This window comes from Hippopotamus amphibius, chromosome 3, assembly GCF_030028045.1.
Source record: "Hippopotamus amphibius kiboko isolate mHipAmp2 chromosome 3, mHipAmp2.hap2, whole genome shotgun sequence".
In the NCBI taxonomy this organism is placed as follows: domain Eukaryota; kingdom Metazoa; phylum Chordata; class Mammalia; order Artiodactyla; family Hippopotamidae; genus Hippopotamus; species Hippopotamus amphibius.
Genome location: NC_080188.1, coordinates 185,096,569 through 185,120,271, shown reverse-complemented (window position 1 = coordinate 185,120,271; position 23,703 = coordinate 185,096,569). Strand labels below are relative to the sequence as shown.

At 37.2% G+C, this 23,703-nt stretch overlaps 1 protein-coding gene across 1 annotated transcript in view; it reads right to left on the bottom strand.

Moving 5' to 3' along the window:
- The window catches only part of USH2A (usherin), a 758,076-nt gene that overhangs the window by 218,813 nt on the left and 515,560 nt on the right, over nt 1-23,703 (bottom strand). Inside the window, exons 44-47 of the mRNA XM_057727708.1 lie at nt 18,477-18,640; nt 6,743-6,952; nt 5,211-5,413; nt 1,290-1,402 (exon numbers count right to left, since the gene is read on the bottom strand). Of these exons, the coding sequence (XP_057583691.1) occupies nt 1,290-1,402; nt 5,211-5,413; nt 6,743-6,952; nt 18,477-18,640 (690 nt within the window). The remainder of the gene's footprint in view (nt 1-1,289; nt 1,403-5,210; nt 5,414-6,742; nt 6,953-18,476; nt 18,641-23,703) is intronic.

Here is a 23,703-nt window from a genome sequence, read left to right as displayed (position 1 = left end):
TAATCATGGGTAGAGTTTGGTTTTTTTAATGCACTTCTTGCACATTATAAACTTTCATTATAGTGTTTTTCACACTGTTCTATAAACATTTGTTTAGGGCAGAGTCTCCCACAGTTGATTGGAACTGTGAAAATTTAGAACCCTGTCTTACACTTCTTTGTATTACCTTTGCCTCTTGTATTATTATACCTACAAGTATGTTTGCTGAAAAAATAAAGGCCTCTGGTACCCCTAAAACTTGACCATTTTCCCTCTGCAAGGTAGGCAATCCTGTGGATAGATGGGCAAAATCTGCTGAGGTAATTATCAATTAATTAACATACCCTATATTAGATAAATATCATCATGTGTTTTATAGAAGATGTACTCAAGAAAAGATATGATTTTTGCTCTGAACATCTAAGTATACAATTACTTGAGTTTTCCTAATTATTTTAATCACTAACTCCCCAAATCAGTACAGATACTTTTGAACTGATTAAAATAAAAGACCTAGAGATTTCAATACATCTAAAGGAATCCCTCAGAATTGAAATGTTTTATAACAGGTTGATTATTTTAGTCAGTGTGCATGTGTGTACATGGGGTATGTGTGTGTATGTGTGTGTGTGTGTAGATGAAGGGTGATTCATTTGGTTGGGACAAAAGTATGATGTGGGAATACTCAGATTTCTTTCTCTAGCCTTGATTCGATGCAGAGAGATGAAAACTTCATATCATTTTTGGCTTGGGAAACGATGTTAAATCTTTTTTTTTCATTGCTAATTTTGAATTGAAAAGAGGCTCACTTTCAAACGATGGTCATTGCTCAGCAACAAAAGTATACAGAAAAATAAAGGGATTCTATGAAGAATCTGATGAAATTGGTAATGGTTATCCAATAATTTCTCTCCCCTAATTTTTTTTACAGATGTTTTTAGCTGTAGGGGAATCTAATATATCCAAATCTAATTTTTTTCAAAGCGATTAAGTTATAAGGTAGTCATTCTAATTAAAATTATATTGTTTGCATCACAAAAGGATTTACTGAAGGACAGCTTTTCCATGCACTTCTGCATTTGTTCACAGATTACTAAGTAAGAGGAAGTGAAGCTGGGAAATCAGGGAAATCAAAGTTTAAATGTTAGGGGACGTGTCTATTGACGATCAATACCTAATAATATCAAAAATTTGATTTACACACATATTTATAGTAATATACTAAATGACATTGTCATGGCTGGGATGATACCTTTGATTTTTATTCTCACTGTTATGATCAGTTCTTTAGATTGACAAAAAATTTGTACCTTGAAGTGATGCCATGAATTGTGGGAGTTGGTATGTCACTTGGAGTATCCTCCACGGTGGTGATCTGGGTTCCGTTGCTTTTCACACAGGCATACTTTGTGCAGACTTCAACCTGCAAATGTTAGTTGAGCAAAGAATAAATGCAACTACTTTCAAAATACAGATTGCTGATAGACTGAATCCCACCCACCCTCATTACACGGGAGTCTCTTATGGTTCTCTATAGCATCTTGGGGTTTAATAAATCTTAATTTTTTATGTTAATCAAGCCCAGTGGGACAAGCACAACACAGAGTGCAGAAATGAGCTCAGGACAATTGATCTAGTGATTCGAACGGTGATGTTTAGTATCTGGTTCCAACCATTCAGAAAGAGACAGACATATTTATCTATCTGGAACACAGTTAAGGAAGGGAGGATGCTTAGGTGGCAGTTTGCAAGCATAATATGTTATCACTGCATACCGTTCTCTGGATCTATAACCAGGTAGGGTAATGATGATATCTTCTGGAAGTCTTGACACTTTACAACAAATGGCCTCAATGCTAATGTCTAATGGAAGAAAAATGAGGTCTAGGGAAGCCTTCCAATATGGCTGAGCTATTTTATATCCATTTGTTCCAGCTGCAATTGTATTTTTACCTTAATCACAAGCAGAAACTCATCACTCACCCTTTAATTCTGCCACCTAATCTGAATAAAAACCGAGGAGGGTGGAATAACTAAAGATTAGAAATCGGGTTCATCAAGCATTTAGTAGCACAGAAGGAACACATTCAACAAGCGGGAGGAGAGACAGATGAACATACAAGAGATTGTTCGTGGACCATCCACAAAGTGACACCCCTCTGCTCTCCATTAAAGGCTAAACCAAAGAGGAACTGCACTATTTCCAATGCTAATTTACTTTCAGCATTTAATACATAAATGGAGGATACTAGATAACTGATGAATCTTAAGCACTAATCCTGAGCTTTTAAGCAAAACAGTTCTCTGAATTTCCACTGGCATTGGAGGAAAGATAAATGCAATATTCCTTGTATTTAGTGCCTTCGTTGTTTTGTTCATGGGGCAGTTTGCACCTAAATGGGAGTTGAGGCATATTTTTATAATGCTGTTGTGTGATTTATTTATGCCATATAGTATTTTGAGCTAATATTTAGTAGATATTTAAACACTGTCAAGGCTCTTTACTCTGAATATGTCCAGTCAAACCCCAAGCAACTTACAGGCAGATGTGCTTAAAACGTGCTTGCTATAACAGAATTGAGGACAATAAAAATTCACGCATATTGGGAAATATCTGAATATATCATGCATAGTGAGATAACTCAAAATCAATTCAACTGAATCTTTTATATGCTGAATATTATGATGGGTACTTGCACAAATAATTTTAGTCAAACTTCACAACTCCATGTTCAGAAGTTTGCAAATCCAAGGGTCATAGAAATCAGGGAACATGAGATAGCTGATAAGATATACCATATCTGATTCAGGCTTTACTGCATCCTATTGTCTTACTATTGAAATAATAAGCATAGCTTTAAGTTCTAAACTTAAGTGTATTCAAATGATTCTCTAGAAAGCTTTTACTTTGACTTTAGAGAAATGTGTCAATATTTTTTACTTTCTTACTAATGCAATATTCCAAGTCTTCATCTTTGGGGCATATTTCTGGTATTACAGCTATATTGTATAATAAGTGAATGAAACACAAATATGAAGGTTTACATATTTATATTAAAAAGAGAAAATTAAATCAAAAATTGGAATGATTATACCATTTAAAAAGGGATATGTAAAATGATTCATTCAATAAAGCAGATGCTTTGGTGTATCTACATGTCTGCTTTAAAATCAATGGCTATTTTACAGAGGGGGTTAGTATAGAGAGTCTTAGTTTTAAAGCATTAGGTGTATCAGTTAAGTGCATATTTTAAACGGAGCCAAGTCATCTTTGACATCATAAATAAAAATCTTTTAAATCTGATATTCAAATTTCCAGTAATGCTGCAACTATTTCAAGTACAGTATTTCTGGACTGCAAGGAGCTTCACAAAAATACAGTTATTAAGAATAAGAACATCTTAGTCACCAATAACAAAATTTAAGTATTAGATTCTAATTTGATCTTTTGTCTCCTCATCTGTCTCCATGTCCCAAATTGGACTAAAATGTACTCTCAGCCCATTAGTGACTCAAACCAGTAGGTCTGAGTGATGTCCGTCAGAGTATAACATGCCTTGAATGCCTACACGTCAACTCCTGCTCTGTGGTCGGAAGGCTGGCACTGGATGTGCGTGTGTGGCAGCCAGTAATCTCACCCCCAGGATGTGTTTTGAGTCCTGATAAAGCAAATGAATAAGCTGCCTTTCGAGGGCTCAGGTGGCTTTCTCCACCGGGGCCCCAAAGAGGAAAATACAGCAAGTCCTTCCTCACCTTCCTATGCTAACCTTGTTCACAAAGCTACATTTCTAATTATTTTGAATGTGATTTTTATTTTATAATGTGATCGATTATCTACACACGCACGTAGATTCACTCTAAGAGCCATGAAAAGAGGTAGCGGTCCACTGGTCTAGGCTAAGGTAACTTGGGTGGGTGAATGGAAATCATGGAAGTAATAAAAAATAATCAATGTACTTTTCTTCTTTTACCAAATATCTTTTTATGGCATTTTCTTAGGAAGCCAGGCCTAGCAGTGGGAGGGGCTAATGCATTGGTTGTAGCCAGATGATTATGTAAGTTTCACCTTCAAATGTGGGGGAAAGAAGGGCATGGGGAAATGTTCACTTAACCAACAGATCCAGTGAAAAGTTTTCTGTGGTCAAATAAAACTTCCACGCTTAATATCTTCTGAAAATTATTTTAAAAGATCTTATAAATTTTAGAAGTAGCATAGTTTATTTAAAAATTTATTAAATGCTAAACCCTTCTCTCTAAACTTTGAGCTTTTGAAACATTCTATTTTTATCATTAATTTTTGCATTTGGCTTTGTTATCTTTCATATCCTAGCACTCTAATAAGATTTCCAATTCCTTGAGGATAAGTTCCTTGCTTTATATGCCTTAGTATTTTTTATATTTTTTTCTACTTTTAAGATCAGTAGATCTCAAAGAGATCTAGGAATTGGCTCTCAAATGATCAAAGCACTCTCTGAAAATGCATGTTAACTTTTGTCATATAAACATCAATATATACACATTTTTCTAGGGCAGTGTGCACTGACTTCATCAGATTCTCAAAGAGGCCCAAGAGCAAAAAAATTTAAATACGATTGTTTTCATACAGGTGAGGGTCATTGAACATTTACTGAAGGATGGACAGATATATTTCTTTCATCCTCAAATAAAATCTTCTAATATTTTTCATGTGCCATACATTCATTTATTTTTGTTATTGGTGTTGGGTTCAGAATCGCAGAATGCTAGAGGTGGATAGAGTGTTTTGAGTCATCTAGTCCTTTGCTTTTACAAAAGAGACAATTGACACCAAGAGAGATTACATAACTTCCCTAAAGTTATTACATTGAGTAAGTAGCAGAAATAGGAGTAGAAAGAATATCTCTACAATCATAGGCTAATTCTGGTTTTGATATCAGTAAAAGAACCAGGAGAAAGGAAAGCTGCTTGGCAAATTGACTGCAAATGTGATCTGCTTCATTTTGCCAGTGACAATATCATCACCACCCTCATCACCATCACTTTCCATAGTCCCATCATCTCCTCTCCGGTGACTCGTGTGTTTGCCCACAGCAAACATATTTAATCCAGATCAGTTTCCCTCTTTTTCTCTTCCCTTCCCCACCAAATAAATCATCTGTAACCAAGACGGAAGGTATCCACTAAGAGACATAACCCAGCATGTTTTATTTAACACACCCACAAGCTTAACCATCAAAAAACAATGTTCTAACCTGAATGTCATAGATCGTGAAGGGAGACAGGTCTCTGAGAATGAAAGACTCAGGCACATTTATTCCAGTCTTGTAGAGCTGATTATTTACATAGACAGAATATTCAGTGACAACACCATTTGGGTTTGAAGGAGCTGTCCAGATGACACGTACAGCTGTACTGTTGATGAGGACAACCTCTGGAGGAAGCATGCCCTGAGGCTCTGGAATTAAAGGAAGACACTGAATAAACTCCAGCTGTCTCTGAAAAAGCACTTGTTAAACTAAATGCCGATGAGTATTTAGGTTGAGCGAAGGATTTGTTGCTTATCTGCTCTCCTCTGATGAAGTTATCACAGTCTGTAGTCCTCTGTAAATTGGCTTATTATACTCTCAGTTAGAAACCATAAGAATTGGTGGTGAAATGCTTTATCCCACCAGCATAGCACTAATCTTCAATACTATGTGACCAGGGGGACACGATGATAAGTTATTCACCCATCTGTACCACTAACACATATCTATTATTTGTCTCTTTTCCCATCCATGTACTCCATACCTCCCAGGGGGGAAAAAAAGGAAAGAAAATTTGCTCCTTAAGTAAAAAAAATAAAACTCACATACACTGAGGCTGGTGGAACGCGAAAAATCATTTGATGTTACTAGCTTGTAACTCAAGCAATATGAAGCAATAATGCAATATTGTCATTATGTAAATGATTTGGAATGTTGATTACCATAGGTAATGATGAAATCTAACATTAGAAAAAAAATCTTGCTTGGCGTTAAATTACACAATTACTCAAGCATGTTAGAAATAACTATGCAAAGACCTATTTTTATCATAAAAGCCCATCTTAACTAGTTGAAAAATTGTCCTTGTGATCCATTCTATTTTATAAACAAAAGGTGTCGACCTTTGGCACCACGAAGGGAAATGGGTTCCACACTTAAAGTGCTCTGCTAATGACCTGGAACGCTTGCTTGGGAGGTAATGATATTATAATGTTTATAATGAGACTTTATAAAGCCAAAAAGATTAGAAAGACCATTCCAAACACATTTCAGATTCACAAGTTGCTTCCCTTGCTTCCTTCCCCTTGCTAACTGGCTTAGAAACGAGTCACAGACAATTTTTCTCAGTGGCTGAACTTCCACCTACCATTTCTGGTGACTCATGCAGGGCCCTCACTGTGCTTGGCTGTTGTTGTGAAAAGCATCCTGCTTCTGAGAGCAACTCTTTAAAAAAAAAATGTTTCTAAATCTCACAGCGTATTGATGTGAACTCAGCTCCCAGCTAAGTATACACTGAAAAGAACAGGAACAAACTGGGCTAATACCCCATGATTGGAGGCTTGTGCCACTGTCTCCATGGGACCACTTATTGATCTGCCACTTGACGACAGCCAGCACTTAAGCATTTCAGCTCCGACCCCCTTCCTTCCAACACCGGAAATTTTATAATGGAAGGATGACTGATCTCAACCTCAGCGAGAATCAATCAATTTCATTCGCATCTCTGAAGCCGAGCATCCCTTGAAATCTGGACTCACCTCCATCGCAAGTGGTTGCATGCAGCACTTCACTGTTAATGCTGGAGACTCCGTTGAAAACAGAGATAAAAATCCGATACTCTGTGTTTGGATTTAACTGGCCAATGACATGAGAGTTTACATCTGGGAGGATTTTTCGAGATTCATTGGAGGTAGCAGAACTCCAAAAAAGAGTATAATATTCAACATCACCTTGTAGGTCTTGCAAAGCTGTTAACAATAAACACAGGACACTGTAAATGTAGCTGATATAAAAGGGTCTCGGGGGAAAAGACGGGGAATACACTCTATCATTAGCTATTCCTAGAATGAGAAAAAGGAAAGCTTATGGAAATTTCCTTAGAGGGATGTTGGGCTTTATTTTTTTTTAAAAATTGATTCCACCCTCAGCACATACTTAATTGCATAGAGTCTTACCTTCATAGGAAAATAAACTTTTAAATTTCCCTTAAATATTTTAATTATGCTGCTTATAATAATTCACCTAATCTTCAAAAATCTGCTATACCACTTACAAAAGGAAATTAAGAGTAAAATAAAAATATGCAGTACAGGGAAAAACATTTGTTTATAAGTAATAGTTCTAGAGAGAAATCTCTGCTAATTCAGAGGAGGGCATGTTCTGACACAGATTCTAAAACGAGGCATTTTTTTAACTTGCTAACAAAATCTGCTAAATGATACCTGGAAGAACGTTTAGACAGATACCCTGTTATATGCGCGTAGATATAGCAGAGTGATATAGTATGCTCTCCTTCACTCAGTAGGGTCCTAGGATGATATGTGAATTTTGATCAAGGCTCCCATCCTTTTCTCCTAGCTCATTGTGTCTGCATGATGTAGACAAGCTCTTAAAGATGCCAAAAATCAATCTCTTACTGTCTCACAAATATAACTCAACAATTCCTCAACGCTAGTCCTTTCAAAGACCAGTTTTATTGTTTTCTTTTTCTTGTTTCACCCAATTTCTCCATTCTTGCATAAGTTCTTCTTCTCATGATCTTCCTACTATAATGCTTTTAAAGAAGACACAAAACACTCAGATTTTCTTAGGTAGAAAGCAGTATACTGGTCTGCTTCCATTAACATTATTTTTGAAGACCTTAAGCAGGATCTATTTCCTTGATTTGTGTTATAGTTGGGGGTTGGAGTTTTGTATGTAAAATCTCCTGAAATTGTATGTAACAGCTTGTATTAACACTGTTCTGCAGCAGTAAGCAAGGAGGGGGAGGAAAAGGTGGCATTTCTCTTTAAAGTTATTGAAGTGCAGTGTCTCTCATACATGAGATCCTGGCATATGGCCAGGAAAAGGAATATGGTTTTGCGAATTGTATGCTTTCTTTTAAGAACTCCTGTTCATTAAGATCTTGGGGGTCTTACATAAACACTGAATGCTGGTTTGATTTTTGTTTTTTGTGTGTTTCCTGAGCACACTACCACTTTGGCCTAACATCCAGCAATAATTAAAAACGTTTGGTATGCCAGTATAGTTGAAAGAGTTTATAATAAGCAATCTTTAGCAACTACTTTGGAAAACTCGGGAGATTGAGATGTTTCTTTTCTCTGATGTCACAAAACATAAGCACCTTTAATAATGAGATCGTTGTTATCCATTGTCAGGAACTGGCTATTCGTGTCCATCATCTTTTGATAGTTTCCCAAAAGATGATATTCATCAAGTACGCAAAGCCACTGGGTCTGTGAGAGCAAAAGTTCCTCCTATCATTAGAATGACTTTCTGCTGCCCTACAGTACTATTCCTCGTTAATTTATGGCAGCTAAGATATAACAGAAAGTTTGCTAGATTTGCAGTTCTTTGTATTTTAGTTTGTTACCTGAGCAGCCTGGTTAGAAATTCAAGCCCTAAAGATATAATATTAATGCAGTGTTTTCAAATTCTACTTAGAAATATAAATGGATTTTACCAGCGTTATTAAATGTGCCTGATATCTCTTCTATCAAGTTCCAATGAATGGACCTGGGTATATACATTGAAAATCTTGGGACTAGCACCATAATTTCCAGATAAGCAAAAATCATATGCCAGTATCTGGATGAAATGCCATTAAATGCCCATTCTTAGCCATGCGCCATATGTCAACCCCCTGAAATAGAATAGAACCTGTGTCCCAAAGAAGAAAGGAAAATACGGTGATTCAATTCCACTGGTTACGTCTTACTCCTTGAGATAGAGGCTCTTCTAGCCAGAAACAGATGGCATCTCTAGGCAACATGGGCCAGACTTTTGCACTGTCCTGCCTCTCACCAACATCTGCTTCAACATTCCTATTTCTTCCTTCACTGACCTTACAGTGCAGAGTCCAAAACACAGAAAAATAGAAACACATTAAATACAGTAAATAATCTTCATATTCCTAGTCATCTTATGAGAAGTTCTGGGAGCAGGACATTCAGAGGAGTGTAGTTTTACATAGTTCAAACCAGATTTACAAACTCCAATGTGCTCTTTGTAAGTCAGCAAACCATCTAAGAGATAGAAGATATTATTGATACAACCTCAGTTCCACAGGCCAGCACAAAATTCAAGGTTGCTGACCTTGAGGAATGCTGTTAGAACTGAAATAGCTGGAATGAGGAGTCAAGCAAATTTCACCCACCCTGTGGGTTGGTAAAAACTGAACCTGAATGTATCTCTTTTTTAAAAAAGAAAAACATGAGTTACAAGGCTTCTTTGTAGCATAAGATATGGGAAACATTGTCTAGAACCTTCAAAAACAGAATTTGTTTTCCATATACTACTTCTATACAAATGAGATGGAAGTTTTTGTGTGTATTTTTGTTTTTTGCTTTTAAGGTAAGAAGTGTATTTATTTAGAGAGAAACACACTCCACAGTCTGCTGGTCATCTCAGAAGGTGAGAAAGGCCAGAAGTTTTATAAATTATTTGCATGGTATTCTTAAAAATAACAAAAGGGACACACCTTTGTGGAAAAAGATGTTGTAGGAACAGGTGTCTGTAATTATGGAAAGACAGACATAAAGACAGAGATATTAAATGGCTTTCTTAAATAAGAAAGGAAAGCAAGGAAACAGAAAAAACAATGGCAGAATTAAAATCTACATTGAAAGCAGAAAAAAGACAGAGTTAAAAAAGCGTGATAGGAAAAAATAAAGAGGATAATGGCTAAGAAGAAATCAATGAAGGTCAAAATTTATAGATACTGAGAACACAATGAAAAAATCTAATTAACTTGAAAAATAAATGGGATAAATAATCATGGATCTGAAATATCCCATAAAACCTTACCCAAAGTGAAGGTTTATGTCTAGAAATTGAATAGATTAATACAGTTTCGGCCCAAATAATGGCAATATATCCAAACACAGACATGTGGAATGTTATGATGTTTTGAAAATAAACTAAAAATGAAAAGATCTTCTACAAAGGAGAAAAAAAATCAGGCAAATTTCAGACTTCTCTGGAACATCAAATTTGGAAGACAATGGAAAATTTCAAGTTCTGAGGGAAAATGTTTTCATTCAAGAATTTCATACACATCTAGGTCATTATTCATGTGCAAATACATCAGAAAGATTTACTCATGGAGAGAAAAATTAAGAGAATGTGCTAAGACAAGAGACGTTCTTATTTGGGCAAAAGTTAAGAGAACGTGTAGCTAGTTTATGTAAATTTAATTATAAAACATTACCAATAATGTTATCTATAAGACAAAAAGATGAATTAAGCTCCAGAATGTAAGACTGGGGAAGTTTAAAAACTGATACATATCAAAACTAGAGAAATTAATCATATAAACATGATTATATAATAATTTATATATCAAACATTGGAAAGTGTCAGGTGAGAAGGTCAAGGAAAGTAACAGTACAGTAAATTCCTGATCAAGCATAAAACAGAAAGACACAGAAAAACAGAGAAAGACATCACCAACCACTAACAGCATTAACAGGCGAAACAGCAATTCAACTTTAGAAATCACTACAGAAAAGTTGTGGCGAAGATCCCTAGCGCTCACCGACACCCATGTGCTTTTTTCTTCTTGTCAAATAGGTAGACGATATTTTCTGGGCTCCTTGCATCTGGGTGGGGTCATGTGACCAACCTGTGCCATTTTTGGACCGAGGTATTAAAGACCAACTGACCAGCTCCGATTGTCTCTAGTTTTCCCAGCAAGAGAAGGACTTCCAGACCCGAAGGAATGAGGACGTGTCAAATGGAAAGAGCCAAGGTCCTTCTATGACCTAAGCGAGTTTAGAAAATGATAAGGAAGAATTACAGATAAAACTCTGATTTTTGGATTTGGTTTTTGTGTGCCTCCCAGGAAACAAGATGGAAAACACAGAAGTAATTATGGGATGGAGGATCTGAAAGGTGTTTCACTTGAGACATCTTGAGTTTGAAGTGTTTTGGTGGCCACCAGGTTTACTTCGAAATTAAAGTGTGAATATTTGAACTAGCATTATACGTATAATTTGGAGTTAAGCTATGAATACTAACTTGTGTTTGAAGCAACAGGATAGAATAAGGACTTCCTATGAGATTATGTTAAATGTGTGTACACTGTGAAATATTTCTTAGGTATTCTAATCCTGTTCTGTGTAAACCATATTTTATAGAACACAGAAATTTATGAGTACATATTGCTCTAACTGTAGCATGTTGGGTCAACCTCAGTGAGTTGAAGAAGAAGGTTATAAGCTGTGAATACAATCTTCGCTTTTGAATGCCATTTTTGGTGGCGTTCTCCATAAATAGCTCAGAAATCTGGTCTTAGATGTAGCAAACTCTCAAATCTAGAACAAGCCTCCCTCTTTGGTAACGGATTTCCAAATAATTTAAAACAGTTGTTAGATGGGCTGAAAAGTCCTCTTGCTAAAGGATTATGCTTTGTACATGCTGTTGGATTATTTTTAGAGATTATTATCAATATCAATTATGTCCTCTAGATCTTTATCATCTAGACCAGGGGGCAGCAAACTCATGATTTTACCATGAGAAAAACCTGTCCTGCTGGCCAAATCTGGCCTGCCACCTCTTTGTACATAACCTGTGAGCTAAGAATGGTTTTTACACTTTTAAATTGTTGGGAAAAAAAAAAAAAGAAAGGAAGAATAGTGTTTCGTGACACGAGAATTATGTGAAAATCAAATCTCAGTGTCTATGGTAAATTTTTATTGGAACATGGCCATGCTTGTTGAAGGGTCCTCTATTGCTGTTTGTTTTCATGCTGCAATGGCAAAGTCGAGTAGTTACTACGGAGAATGTATATTGCCTGCAAAACCTTAAGTATTTTTTGTCTGGCCCTTTAACAAAAAACTTTGTGGCCCTGATCTAGAGCAATTACAGTAAACCATTCCATTTAATAGCTCTCCTAATTAATTTGTCTAGGATTGAATTCTTTAGCAGGCTCAACGGGAGGTAATTTCGTTCCAACGTAAAAACCTGGAAGGACCCTATTAAGGCTATTTTATAATAGAAGTGTTTATTTTGCTCATAGATTCTCAAATTAGCGTCCAGTTTCTCAAGTTCCATGGTGCAGAGCTCGGTGTCATTAACTAAGCACTTAGAAAATTTGAGTTTATCATGATTACTTCTTGGGAAATTTTTTTTTAACTCTGTCTGAGGGTAAAACTACTCAAATGAAGAAGTGGGAAGATTGTCTTGAGCTGTGATCCAAGCCACACTCTTTATTTTTTCCAGCAAGATAGCTCACGCCTTCTATCTAGTTCATGCAACTAAAACAAATACCTGCATTTTGGAACCCTCCCTGCCCTCAGCTCCTTTAGCCTCTCATTGTGTTCCAGTTTCTTTCAATAACCTGCCAGAGAAAACTGTATTTAAAGGAAATGTATATGAAGTGTGTTATTTAGTCAGCATTCCACATTTGGCAATGGAAGCAAGACAGATCATTCCTGCTTTTGAAGTGAATTGATATGGGCAAATACGGACAGAGTTAGTTAGCTAAGCTCCTGTAACCAAGAAGCCCTTAAATAAAGTGACTTAAATAAAATAAATGTTAATTTATATCTCACATGACAGCCCCAAAGTAAGTGAATCAGATGGTGCTCCACGTGGTCATTCAAGAACCCAGGTTCTTTCTCTCACGTGGCTTTGGATCTCTTAGGGTGTTGGCTATGCCTGCAGAGCTGAAACTGAGAACATTGCTGCATCCACAGTCTAGTCCAGGGGGAGGATGAAGAGAGAACAGACAGGCACATACCTAGTGTTTTGTGGTTATGACCCCCCAAAACACACATCTTTCGTTTCACATTCTATAGGCACGAACACAGTCACATGGCCACAACTAACTGCAAAGGAGGCTGGTAAATGTGGTCTCTAGATTGGTGGACATGGGGGTATCATCACTGAAAGGAGAGGGGAGTTAGCAATAGTTAGTAGTTCTACCTTCTACCAAAGTCAGGTAATTATAAAGTGAGATATAGTCTTTATCCATCTTTAGCTCACCGTAGACATGCTTTTACCTGAATGCCTAGCAAAATTATGTCCCCAATTTTTATTACAAAAGGCTTCTCTAATAACCTATAATGGAAAAGAATAGTTGCTATATACCAGATACTAATACAACATTGTAAATTAACTATATTTCAATAAAAAGTTGTTTGTTTTGCAATCCAATTAAAAACTGGGCAAGATATTTCATCAAAAACAGGAAAAGGTATTTCCCCAAAGAGGATATATGGCAAATAAGCACAAGAAATTTGTTCTATATCATTAAACAGGTTAATGAAAATTAAAGGGAAATGGAAATTAAGACCACAATAAGATATTAGAGTGGCTAATGCAAAAAAATAGCAGTAACCCAAATGCTGGCCAGGATGCAGAGAAATTGGACCACTCACGGTACAGCCACTCTGGGAAATAGTTTGGCAATTTCTTAACAAAACTACCCTAGGCTTAACATTCAACCCAGCAATTGAATACTTGGGCATTTATCCCAGAGAAATAAAAACTTATGTTTACACACACACACACACACACACACACACACAGAGTTGTTTGTTTTTAAAAAAAATTGACTCTCAGACTTCCCTGGTGGCACAGTGGTTAAGAATCCACCTGCCAATGCAGGGGACACGGGTTCAAGCCCTGATCCAGGAAGATCCCACACGCCACGGAGCAACTAAGCCCATGCGCCACAGCTACTGAGCCTGCACTCTAGAGCCTGCAAGCCACAACTACTGAGCCCATGTGCCACAACTACTGAAGCCCGTGCACCTAAAGCCCACACTTCACAACAAGAGAAGCCACCACAATGAGAAGCTGGAGGACTGCAACGAAGAATAGACCCCACTCGCCACAACTAGAGAAAGCCTGCCAGCAGCAATGATGACCCAATGCAGCCAATAAAAAAAAAAAAATTGACTCTAAATGATTAACATAAAACAAAACAAAAACCTCCAAAGCCCAAAACAAACACACAAACAAGCAAAAAAAAAGAAATGGCTTCCCAATTTTTTTTGGTAAAACTGCTGTGGAAAGCACTGTGAACATTTGAGAGGTAGAATAATACTTCATACCAATACTAAATGATTACTAAGTGCTAAACATATATTATTTCATCTCATTTTTATCACAATATTTTAAGGCAGTTATTATTATGATCCCCATATTCTGAATTAGGAAACTAGGATATAGTGAAGTTAAATGGCTTGTGTTAGGTCATAGTGCTAGAAAATACTGGAGCGGACTCAAACTGAAGTTTCACTGATCACAAAGCCTGATTTTAAAAATCATTCCTCCATGTGGCTTCATAGAGTTTTGCCATTTTTCTAGTTAGGAGAACTTAATACAGTGAGAATAGATGGCATCACCCACAGGAGAGTTATAAGGTGAAAAATACTCAGGAAGAACTTTGAAAACATCTTTATCTAGGGGATGAGGACAATAGTAGCTGGTGGCACAGGAGGGAATGCTGAGTAAGGAGGAGTCACTTATGCACCCACTACCACAGAGAAACAGCCTGGGATGGCACTGACGAGAGAGTGTTGCATTGGGTCATCAGGAGAATGATTTCAAGATGACCAAGTCTGGAGAATGTGAAGGAGGAAGGTCAGATTACAACAGGTGCACAAGTGAACAGGCGGGAAGCCAGTGGGAAAAGCAAATCCAGTCTATTTGCTTTGGTAACTGGAGTGATGGGAAGGGAAGCAGAGGGACCAGGTGAGCCAGTGATGGTGGGTGCTTTTAAAAGAGGTGAGATTTGCAATGACTTATGTGTGTTGCCACCTGAACAAGGCATGTTCAGACAAAGTCAAAAATTCTTCTAGCTACAAAATCAGGCGGTTTCTGGTTAAGAGAGCAAGATGAGGCAGATGCTTTTATGTGCATTTAAATTTTCTTCATGGTGATGCCTTTATTTTGTTTACTAGCTTTGGCTGCATTGGGTCTTACTTGCAACACGAGGGATCTTTGTTGCTGTGTGTGGGCTTCTCTCTAGTTGCGGTGCGTGGGCTTAGTAGTTATGGTGCTCAGGCTCAGTTGCCCTGCAGCACGTGGGATCTTAGTTCCCCGACCAGGGATCAAACCTGCGTTCCCTGCATTGGAAGGTGTATTCTTAACCACTGGACCACCAGGGAAGTCCTTGGTGATGCCTTCATAGTTTATGAATTTTCCAAAGAGTTCAGTGAGATATTATAATACATGAGTTATGTCATTAGTCTTTGTATTCCCAGGAGCCAGGACAAAAAAATTCAGAAATAAATGTTCCTGGAAGGAAAAAGGAAAGGAATAGGAAGTAGAAAAGTAGAAGAGGAAAAGAGAAAGAGGAGAGATGGAAGAGAAAGAGGAAGGGGAGAGTGGACAAGGAGGATGACATGTTACAAGATGTGAACGTCTGAAGGCTGGGGGGAGGTCTTGACAGATGGTCAAGTGGACAGCATTTGGATGATTTTTTATTTCCTCTTTTTCAATACCTTCCTCTCTCAGCACCTCCACTGTTTTCTTGCCCTTTTCCAGCCGTCAATGACCTCGTTAGTAAGGAGACCTCCGAAGAGGCACTGCCTTCCCATCCCCTTCCCTCGTGGGCATTTTTCACCATTTATTTTAGAGTGAGCAGTCAAAATGGGAAGGCTCTTACTAAATCACTCTTGACAAAGTGCTAATAACCATTAAGGCCACATGCAGGAGAAACAGCCGAAAATGGGATGCTTGAGATCTAAGTCTGAGTTTGAGAAGTGTTGCTGACTAACTGTAATTTGGGGTAAGTTACTAAGTGCCAGTTTCTAACTCCTAGGGTTGCATAAATAATTTAAGCGAAAGTGTTTTTGTATCTCTTCTTATAAAAATGGGATTTTCCCCCACTAATATCATTTATCTTCACGGTATTTCATTTAGGTTGAACTATTTTCTTTTATTATAGAAAGCAGAGATGAAAACCTCATATCTCTATAGGAACCAGGAAGATGGGGAGGGTATAGCCTGTGTAAAGGGGAAACTAGTGCCAGCTGATTATTTACCCTTCAGCAATGTGGGAATAGTACCACCCAGTCATTGGGCTTTTCAGATCAATTCAAAAATCATCATCTTTATGTAAAACCTTTTAATTGTTAAATGTTAGCAAAATATTTTTTCTTCAAATACTGCCAGCAAAACAATGCATGGAGGATGGGGAAGTAAATATGGCCCATGGGCTGCCAGTGTGTAATATTTGCCCTAAAAATGAACTGAACAGAGGCAGGAGTGTTTTTTCCTCACATGATATCACGCAGTGATGAAAACGTTTAAAATGGGTGCTTCTAAAATTTTAATATCTCATCCCTGTTAAACCGTGATTCGTAAAAATTTACCAGAGAGATTTTGCTATCCAAACGGTGTGTCCATGTGCAGGGTCATATTTAAGAATACGTTTTAAAAAATAAATTTTATGGTTTTTAATAAGTAAATTTTCATAAGTTTATTCATGACTTTCAACCTATAGTTTTGCGCCTTTTAGTGTGTTAGTAGACTAGGTGCCTATTTTATCCTACAAATCAAGAAAACAATTGAAATTAAAATTGCCAAAAAGAGGTGGCCCTTTCACGGCGGAGTGACTAGTTAATTTACTTTACATAGCAGGTTGCAGGAAGGAAGAAAATGATAATGCAACACTCTTTCACAGAGCCGACCCTCTTCGGAGAGTTAACCTTTGTGCTCACAAATAGTTATCTGAAAAATTTCTAAGGTATGAATGGAAATAACAGCAGATTGCATTACCTACATCCCGAAGGTCAGAGGTTCAGATTACCAAGGTAATGAAACTTCAGTGAGCTGCTTCAGATCTATTAGGTTTGTCAGTTTTTATAAGCACACTTACTTCAGGCATGTAATTATAACATAAAGGACCTGTACTGGTGAAAATTCAGCCGCCGTATCTTAACAGAAGTATTCGAAAGTCAGATGTGGGGGAGGGCGTCCACCTTTCTGAGTAGGTTTTTAAGATGAATCAGGTATTGTGGGCGAAATAGAAAGAGGGAGATGAGTGAAAATATATTATACATAAAAATCCATCACCAGATACAAACTTTCTATTTTTTCCCTGGGATGTCTCAGAGGTAATCCTAAGCATCAATTAACTCATATTCTTCCCCTTAAATGGTTTAAAAGATCCCAATAGAGGAGACACAGATCATCAGAAATTTGCAACCTTATAAAAACCCTAGAGCCATAGTCTTTTGGTAAAAATGGCTTATTTAGTGGCGACGTAGATCGACATAACCAGTACTAATTTTAATTTACAATTAATGTCACCTCATACTGGTTTTAATCCACAATTGATATAACATAACAGGGGCAAGTTCACTCAAGATGTTCTAAACGAAATAGGAAGCATTTCTCGTCTTAGGCTACAACAAAATCAAAATCAGAAAGCTATGGTTGCCCAACGTGGAGTCATTTTACATCTTTTCAATATACTAGTAGATGATTATCTTAGTAGATATAGTTTACTTTCATAAAACAAATATGTTAATTGGGGACTTCCACATCAGCTATTTCTCAATATTTGGTAATATTCTAGCAAGTTTTGAATCAACTGTTTGCCAGATCTTAAGTGATCCTCCTGAGAAGGATTACAGTACATGGTGCTGTGATACAGTCTGTCTTGGTTTTTTCTGACTGTGATAATGGACCACTACGGATTAACATGTCAGCTGGTATATGCTACTCTACTGACCAACCAGATCAGAAAGTTCAGTTACGGTGGTTTCTAAAGTTGCAGGGACAGCTTAGAGCCATTGTATGAGCTCTTCTAACTTCCTATAAAGTTGTGTCCTGAATGGGCCCAGGGTGAACCCCAGTGTTATTGAATTAAATCCAGTGATGGTGGCCAGGCGTCCTTTTCCCGTATCAAGCTGGAATTCTGGCTGTTACCAGTGCTGAAGACAACTCACTTGGAAAAACCCATCATATTTCTGCAATCCTAGTAAATGGATCTTGCTAATAAGTGATGAGTGAAGAGATGGGGGCAGAGCTCTTTGTAGGAAAGTACACAATATTACATCGTATCAGATTAGTATATGGACATTTCTATCATAACTTGGATGGTGTGACAAAAGCTACATTCCCTATCCAAAAGGAATGGAAGGAGGAAGAAAAGGCCCAAGAAGGATGGACAAGTAGGAGAGAGAACTTCCTTTGAAAAAAATAGCACAGGAAACTTGGCTTTCTGTTTCTGTCATTTTTTAAGGCGTCCATTTTAAAGTTGCTTTGGTTTAATATGGGAAAGGGAAATAAAGACATAAGAAGCTGACTTACTTGGTTTAGTCCATCTCACGTCTATAGCCGTGTGATTAAGAACAGTTACAGTGAGGTTGGCTCCTCTCTCTGGAAGCCCGGCTAACGTGGTCACAGTCGCTTCTTGACTTGGTGTAAAGCCCACACTGTTGTGTACAAAGACCTTATACGCATACGTTGTAAACCTAAAAGATTGTTTTTTTAAAAAAAAAAAATATATATATATATATAAATTTCTCTTTTCAGAAAACAAAACACATTTTTTTTCCTCATGAAATACAGAATTCCCCCCAGAGAATGCACCATTTTCTCCCCCTCAATACATTTTCTTTTTCCTCCTTGCACAAAAACATAGCATTAGTTTTGTAACTTCCAGCCTTAACCAAAGTGTTAGGAAAATATTTTATTAGCAATGCTAAGCAGATACTGCTATTTAAAACAAATGTGGTTTATCATTTTTCTCATCCTTATTGTTTTCAGAAGTGGCAAGGATTACAGCTCAATTCAAGATGCAATTTCGCATCTGGCAACCTGCCAGCTTTCTATCTGAATTTGATCCAGTGAGTTTTATGCTCTTCTTTTAGGAAACTCATCCATTTTCAAATATCAGAATCCCTCATCACCATTTTCTTCCTATACCTGTGCTTCCTTCCTATAATCTCAATGGCAGAGAGATAAACCCCTAAATTAAATTGTAAAACTGTGACCAAAGTATACAACATTCTCCCGCTGAGGGTTTTGCTACGGTGAGCTATATTTTGCCACTGTGAGAACATATCTACTTGAGTCAATATAGTGGAAATTGAACACCACTCTTTGGGAGGAGAAAACTGGATGTGGTGATGTCATATATTAAAGCTGTGATGGGCTAAAGCTACCAATTCCTCATCCTTTTTGGCTCATTCAGGCAGAAGACTTATCGGACTTTCTTTTTTGGGTCAAACTGCCTGGGGAAGAAAATATTATTTATAGACGTAGTCAGGCTTTGACTGGACAACGGCTTAGACCAAGAACTTGCTTAAACACATTGTATAACACCTGACCCTCCCTTGTGGGGATCCAGTCCTCAGAGCAAATGCTGGGCCCAGATCATCACTTTCTTTGGGTTTAATACACCATCAAAGATGCCTCACATCCAATGCAGGGCCCATGGAATCTGTCTCATTAAGTCACAACTTACTAGTCACGGAAACAAAGGGAAAGTACCATTTGCAGGATTGTGCTAAATAACTTAGCCAAAATTATATCAGGATTCTCACAGCATTTTGTCAACACCCATGCAGAAGAAGTCTGCTTGCCTTACTTTGTTTCTCACTCATGGCCCAGAGGTATTTTTGCAGGGCTCAGCCTCAGCCACATTTAGGGTGGTGCTCTCTTATTGTAGCTATAGGCAAAGACTGAGTGATGTCTCTGAAGCTGTTTATTATCTATTTCCCCCAAATAAGCACTAGCATCAGATCTTCTACATCTCTCCACTTTACCAGCTCTCCTTGTATCTTTCTTTTCTTTTTTTGTTTTGTGTGCTATTGTGGGTTGAAATGTGTCTCCTGAAAAGATATGTTTAAGTCCTAATGCCTGGTACCTGTGAATGTGACCTGATTTAGAAATAGGGTTTTTGCAGATGTAATCAAGTTGAGTTCATACCAGATTTGGGAGAGCTCTAAATCCAATAGACTGATGTCTTTGTAAAAGAGAGGTGAGGGAAATTTTGTTACAGAGACACAGATGCACACAGGGAGAAGGTGGCCATGTGAAGATGGGGGTAGAAGTTGGTCTTAGGCTGCTATAAAGCCAAGGAACAGCTGTGACCACCAAAAGTTGGAAGAGGCAAGGAACGACTGTTCTCTAGAGGCTTTGGAGGAAACATCGTCCTGACAGTACCTTGATTCTAGAATTTCAACTTCCAGAACTGTAAGAGAATACATTTCTGTTATTTTAAGCCACCCAGTTAGTTTACAACAGCCATAGGAAACTCCTACGTATGCTTTTTAGCAAGTGCTCAATTGCCTACAGGGCGGTGACAACTGAAGGATAATAACAACAGCATTAACTGAGTACTTAATACGTTGGGAATTTTCTACGTGTATTAACTCATTCATTCTTCACCGTACTACTACAATACCTGCATCAAAAAAGAGGAAAATAAGGCTTAAAGAGTTAAACAACGTGTCCAAATCATTGAGCTGGTAAGTGCGAGAGTGTAGACTCAAACCTAGACATGCTGATCCCAGAGCCTGCTCTTTTACCCGTGATGCTACACTGCGAGCATCATCATGATGTGAGGATAATGAAAAATGATAACATAATGGTCAGCTGATCCATCTATAGTTGGATGATGTCATATCACTGAGGCTTGACCTCTGAGTTATTTTTCTGGCCGAGGGGAGGAACTTTTGCTTATGCATCCAAATGGTCTTGCCAAATTTTCTTTGTGGCCACAAGTATGAATGTGAAGGATGGTGACTCGTGGTTAAGAGGGGAACAAGTCTGTGACAGCCGAATGAAACACAGCTAATGGCTCACATGGGAACTGAACCGGCGACCTTGGCTTCATTAACTCTCTCCCTGGGTAAAATACTTTTAATTGTGTTTTACTTCCCAAATGGCTTAAAAGAAATTTAGCTAGAGTCTGGATGCCTAATCTCTCCTGCAATATTTGCATTTTTCTTCCACATATTTTTGCTGTGGTACACTTAGGAACCTTTATGGCTTTCAGGTGATACCATTTTTGTGGTTCTTTTTACAAGTGGAATTAAAAACACCAGGCAGCACCGAAATGGTGAATTATAAATAAGTTGTGCAGGGCCTTAGTTCTTACTGTGATACTTTAAGCTATTTCATCATAATTTGGGTATGGTGAAATATAAGATTTATGTCCGCATAGAAGAAATTTAGGCAACATAGATATATAAAATTGGAGTGTCTATTTTTAAAGTAAAGTTGTCCCTCGGTATCTGTGGTGGGATTGGTTCCATAATCCCCACGGATACCAAGATTTGAGGATGCTCAAGTCCCTTATATAAAATGGCATAGTATTGCATATAACCTATGCACATTTTCTGTACTTTAAATCACCTCTAGATTACTTATAATACCTAATGTAATGTAAATGCTATGTAATAGTTGTAATCACAATGTAAATGCTATGTAAATAGTCACAGGCATGTAGCAAATTTAAGCTTTACTTTTTGGAAATTCCTGGAATTTTTTTTCCCCAAATATTTTTTATTCACAGTTGGTTGAGTCATGGACATAAAGCCTGAAGATGCAGAGGGCTGACTGTAATATTAACATTTTAGAGTGGAAGATGACTTTAGAGTTTATCTGCTTTAAATAATGAAATATTTGCTACATTTTACAGATAAGAAACCTGAGACCCAGAGAAGTTAAGTGGCTTTGCCTAAGGTTGCACAGTTAGAGGATTAGGTGAGCCTCTAGTTTATTCACTTCGAATCTTAAATTCTTTCCACTATTCACTATTATTCTATTGAATTGAGAAGTCAGTAGGCATTTCACGTGATGTCACACATTTGTCTTTGCATTTTCTTTAGTTTTCATGGTTAAGTTAAAATTTTAAGGAATAGGATCTTGAACTCTCTTAAATGAACTAAAATGCACTGTTTTCATGATATCTGAAACCTAATCTTTGTCAGTAAGCATATTTACCTCTGACTACATGAGTCGGTATATATTTCACCAATTCATGTCAAAAAAGAAAATATCTGTTTGTGTAAAGCATTTTGTTCGCTGTAGTATATTGTTTCTTAGATAGACTTAGGCATTGATATAAAATGGGACATTCCATTTAGTTAATAATAAAATACTTTTAAAAGAAAAATGTCTATCAGTTGATATTATATACTCATGCAAAACTTATACATATCAATCAATATCTTCCCTACATACTAATTGTGTTTCCCAGGTATGTTTTGAAAAATGTACCATTTCAAATCCTGTAAAATATAGCTTTTGAAATCTGCAACAGGAATGAAAACATATTAAGTCTACACTATAGGCAGTAAAACCAACTGTTTGAAGGTCTCCATTTAGGAATACGAGGCTGTTACAACAGTTATCCCCTAATTGATTTATTTGTCTGAGACCATTCTCCAGACCCTCCCTTCACCAACAAACAGAAAATGATAAACTTGTTGTGTAACAGACGTGACTCTGGTATTTTTTCCTTGTAAAACATCATATATATTAAAATTTTATTTATGGAACGAGACTCATTTCAAGGTTCAGTTGTTATTACTCAAATGAATTAGAAAACTAGATTCTGTTTAGATGATGAAGTTTTTAATTTGTTTGTGTATTGAGTAGATGATTTTATAAATAAATGAATGGATACTTATTGTTCCTGAAGCATTCAGTCTCATAACTTTCAGGTCACGTATAGTTTGGTTGGCTAGTGACACAAAAATCTACCTGCCCAATAAAGAAATGATCCTTACTGAAACTTGGAAAGATGTTTTTTTTCCTTACAAATTATATTGCTCTCTTATGTTTGAGACACCATTACTTCATTAGTTAATTAATTTGTTCGTTCATTCAAAAAATATTTATTAGCACTAACAACATGCCAGATACTAAACATAGTGAATGTAATGTCTGTCCTACTGGAGTGTGTGTGTGTGTGTGTGTGTGTGTGTGTGTGTATACATAATTACAGGTAAATGTTTTTAAATGAGAACCTCTAAAATATATATTCATTTATTCCTTTTTCTTTCCACATACATCAGAGCATCTGTTTTAACCTAATCTAGTCAGGAAGTCTTCACAGAGGAGATAACATTTGGGCTAGGTATTGATGCCAAATGGTAATTTGGCCAGTGGAGACATTAACTTGGCCAGTAAGAAGCATTATTCAGGGCAAACTGTGTGAAAGGCTTGTACCTTGAAAGAGTCTGAAGTGTTCTGGGAACCAGTAAAATTCTTCAGTGCAGCTACAGAATGCCTCAGGTTATTTTCATCAGAATTAAAAACGTGTCAACGTTATTGATGTCCTAACAGAATTCACGTGTCAATATTGTCACCAATATAAATCATGCTTCCGAAAATGCAGGCTGTTTAGTTGCTCCTTCTGCTAACTCTTCGCTGTACCCGCCACAATCCAACATATGCTTGAGTACAACATTGCACACGAGAGGATTTGCGAAACCTCCGACAGCATACTGTTCCCTACACCCTCAAATCCTTTGTGGGAATAAATAAATACACAAACAAATAAAAATGCAACACTGTTTCT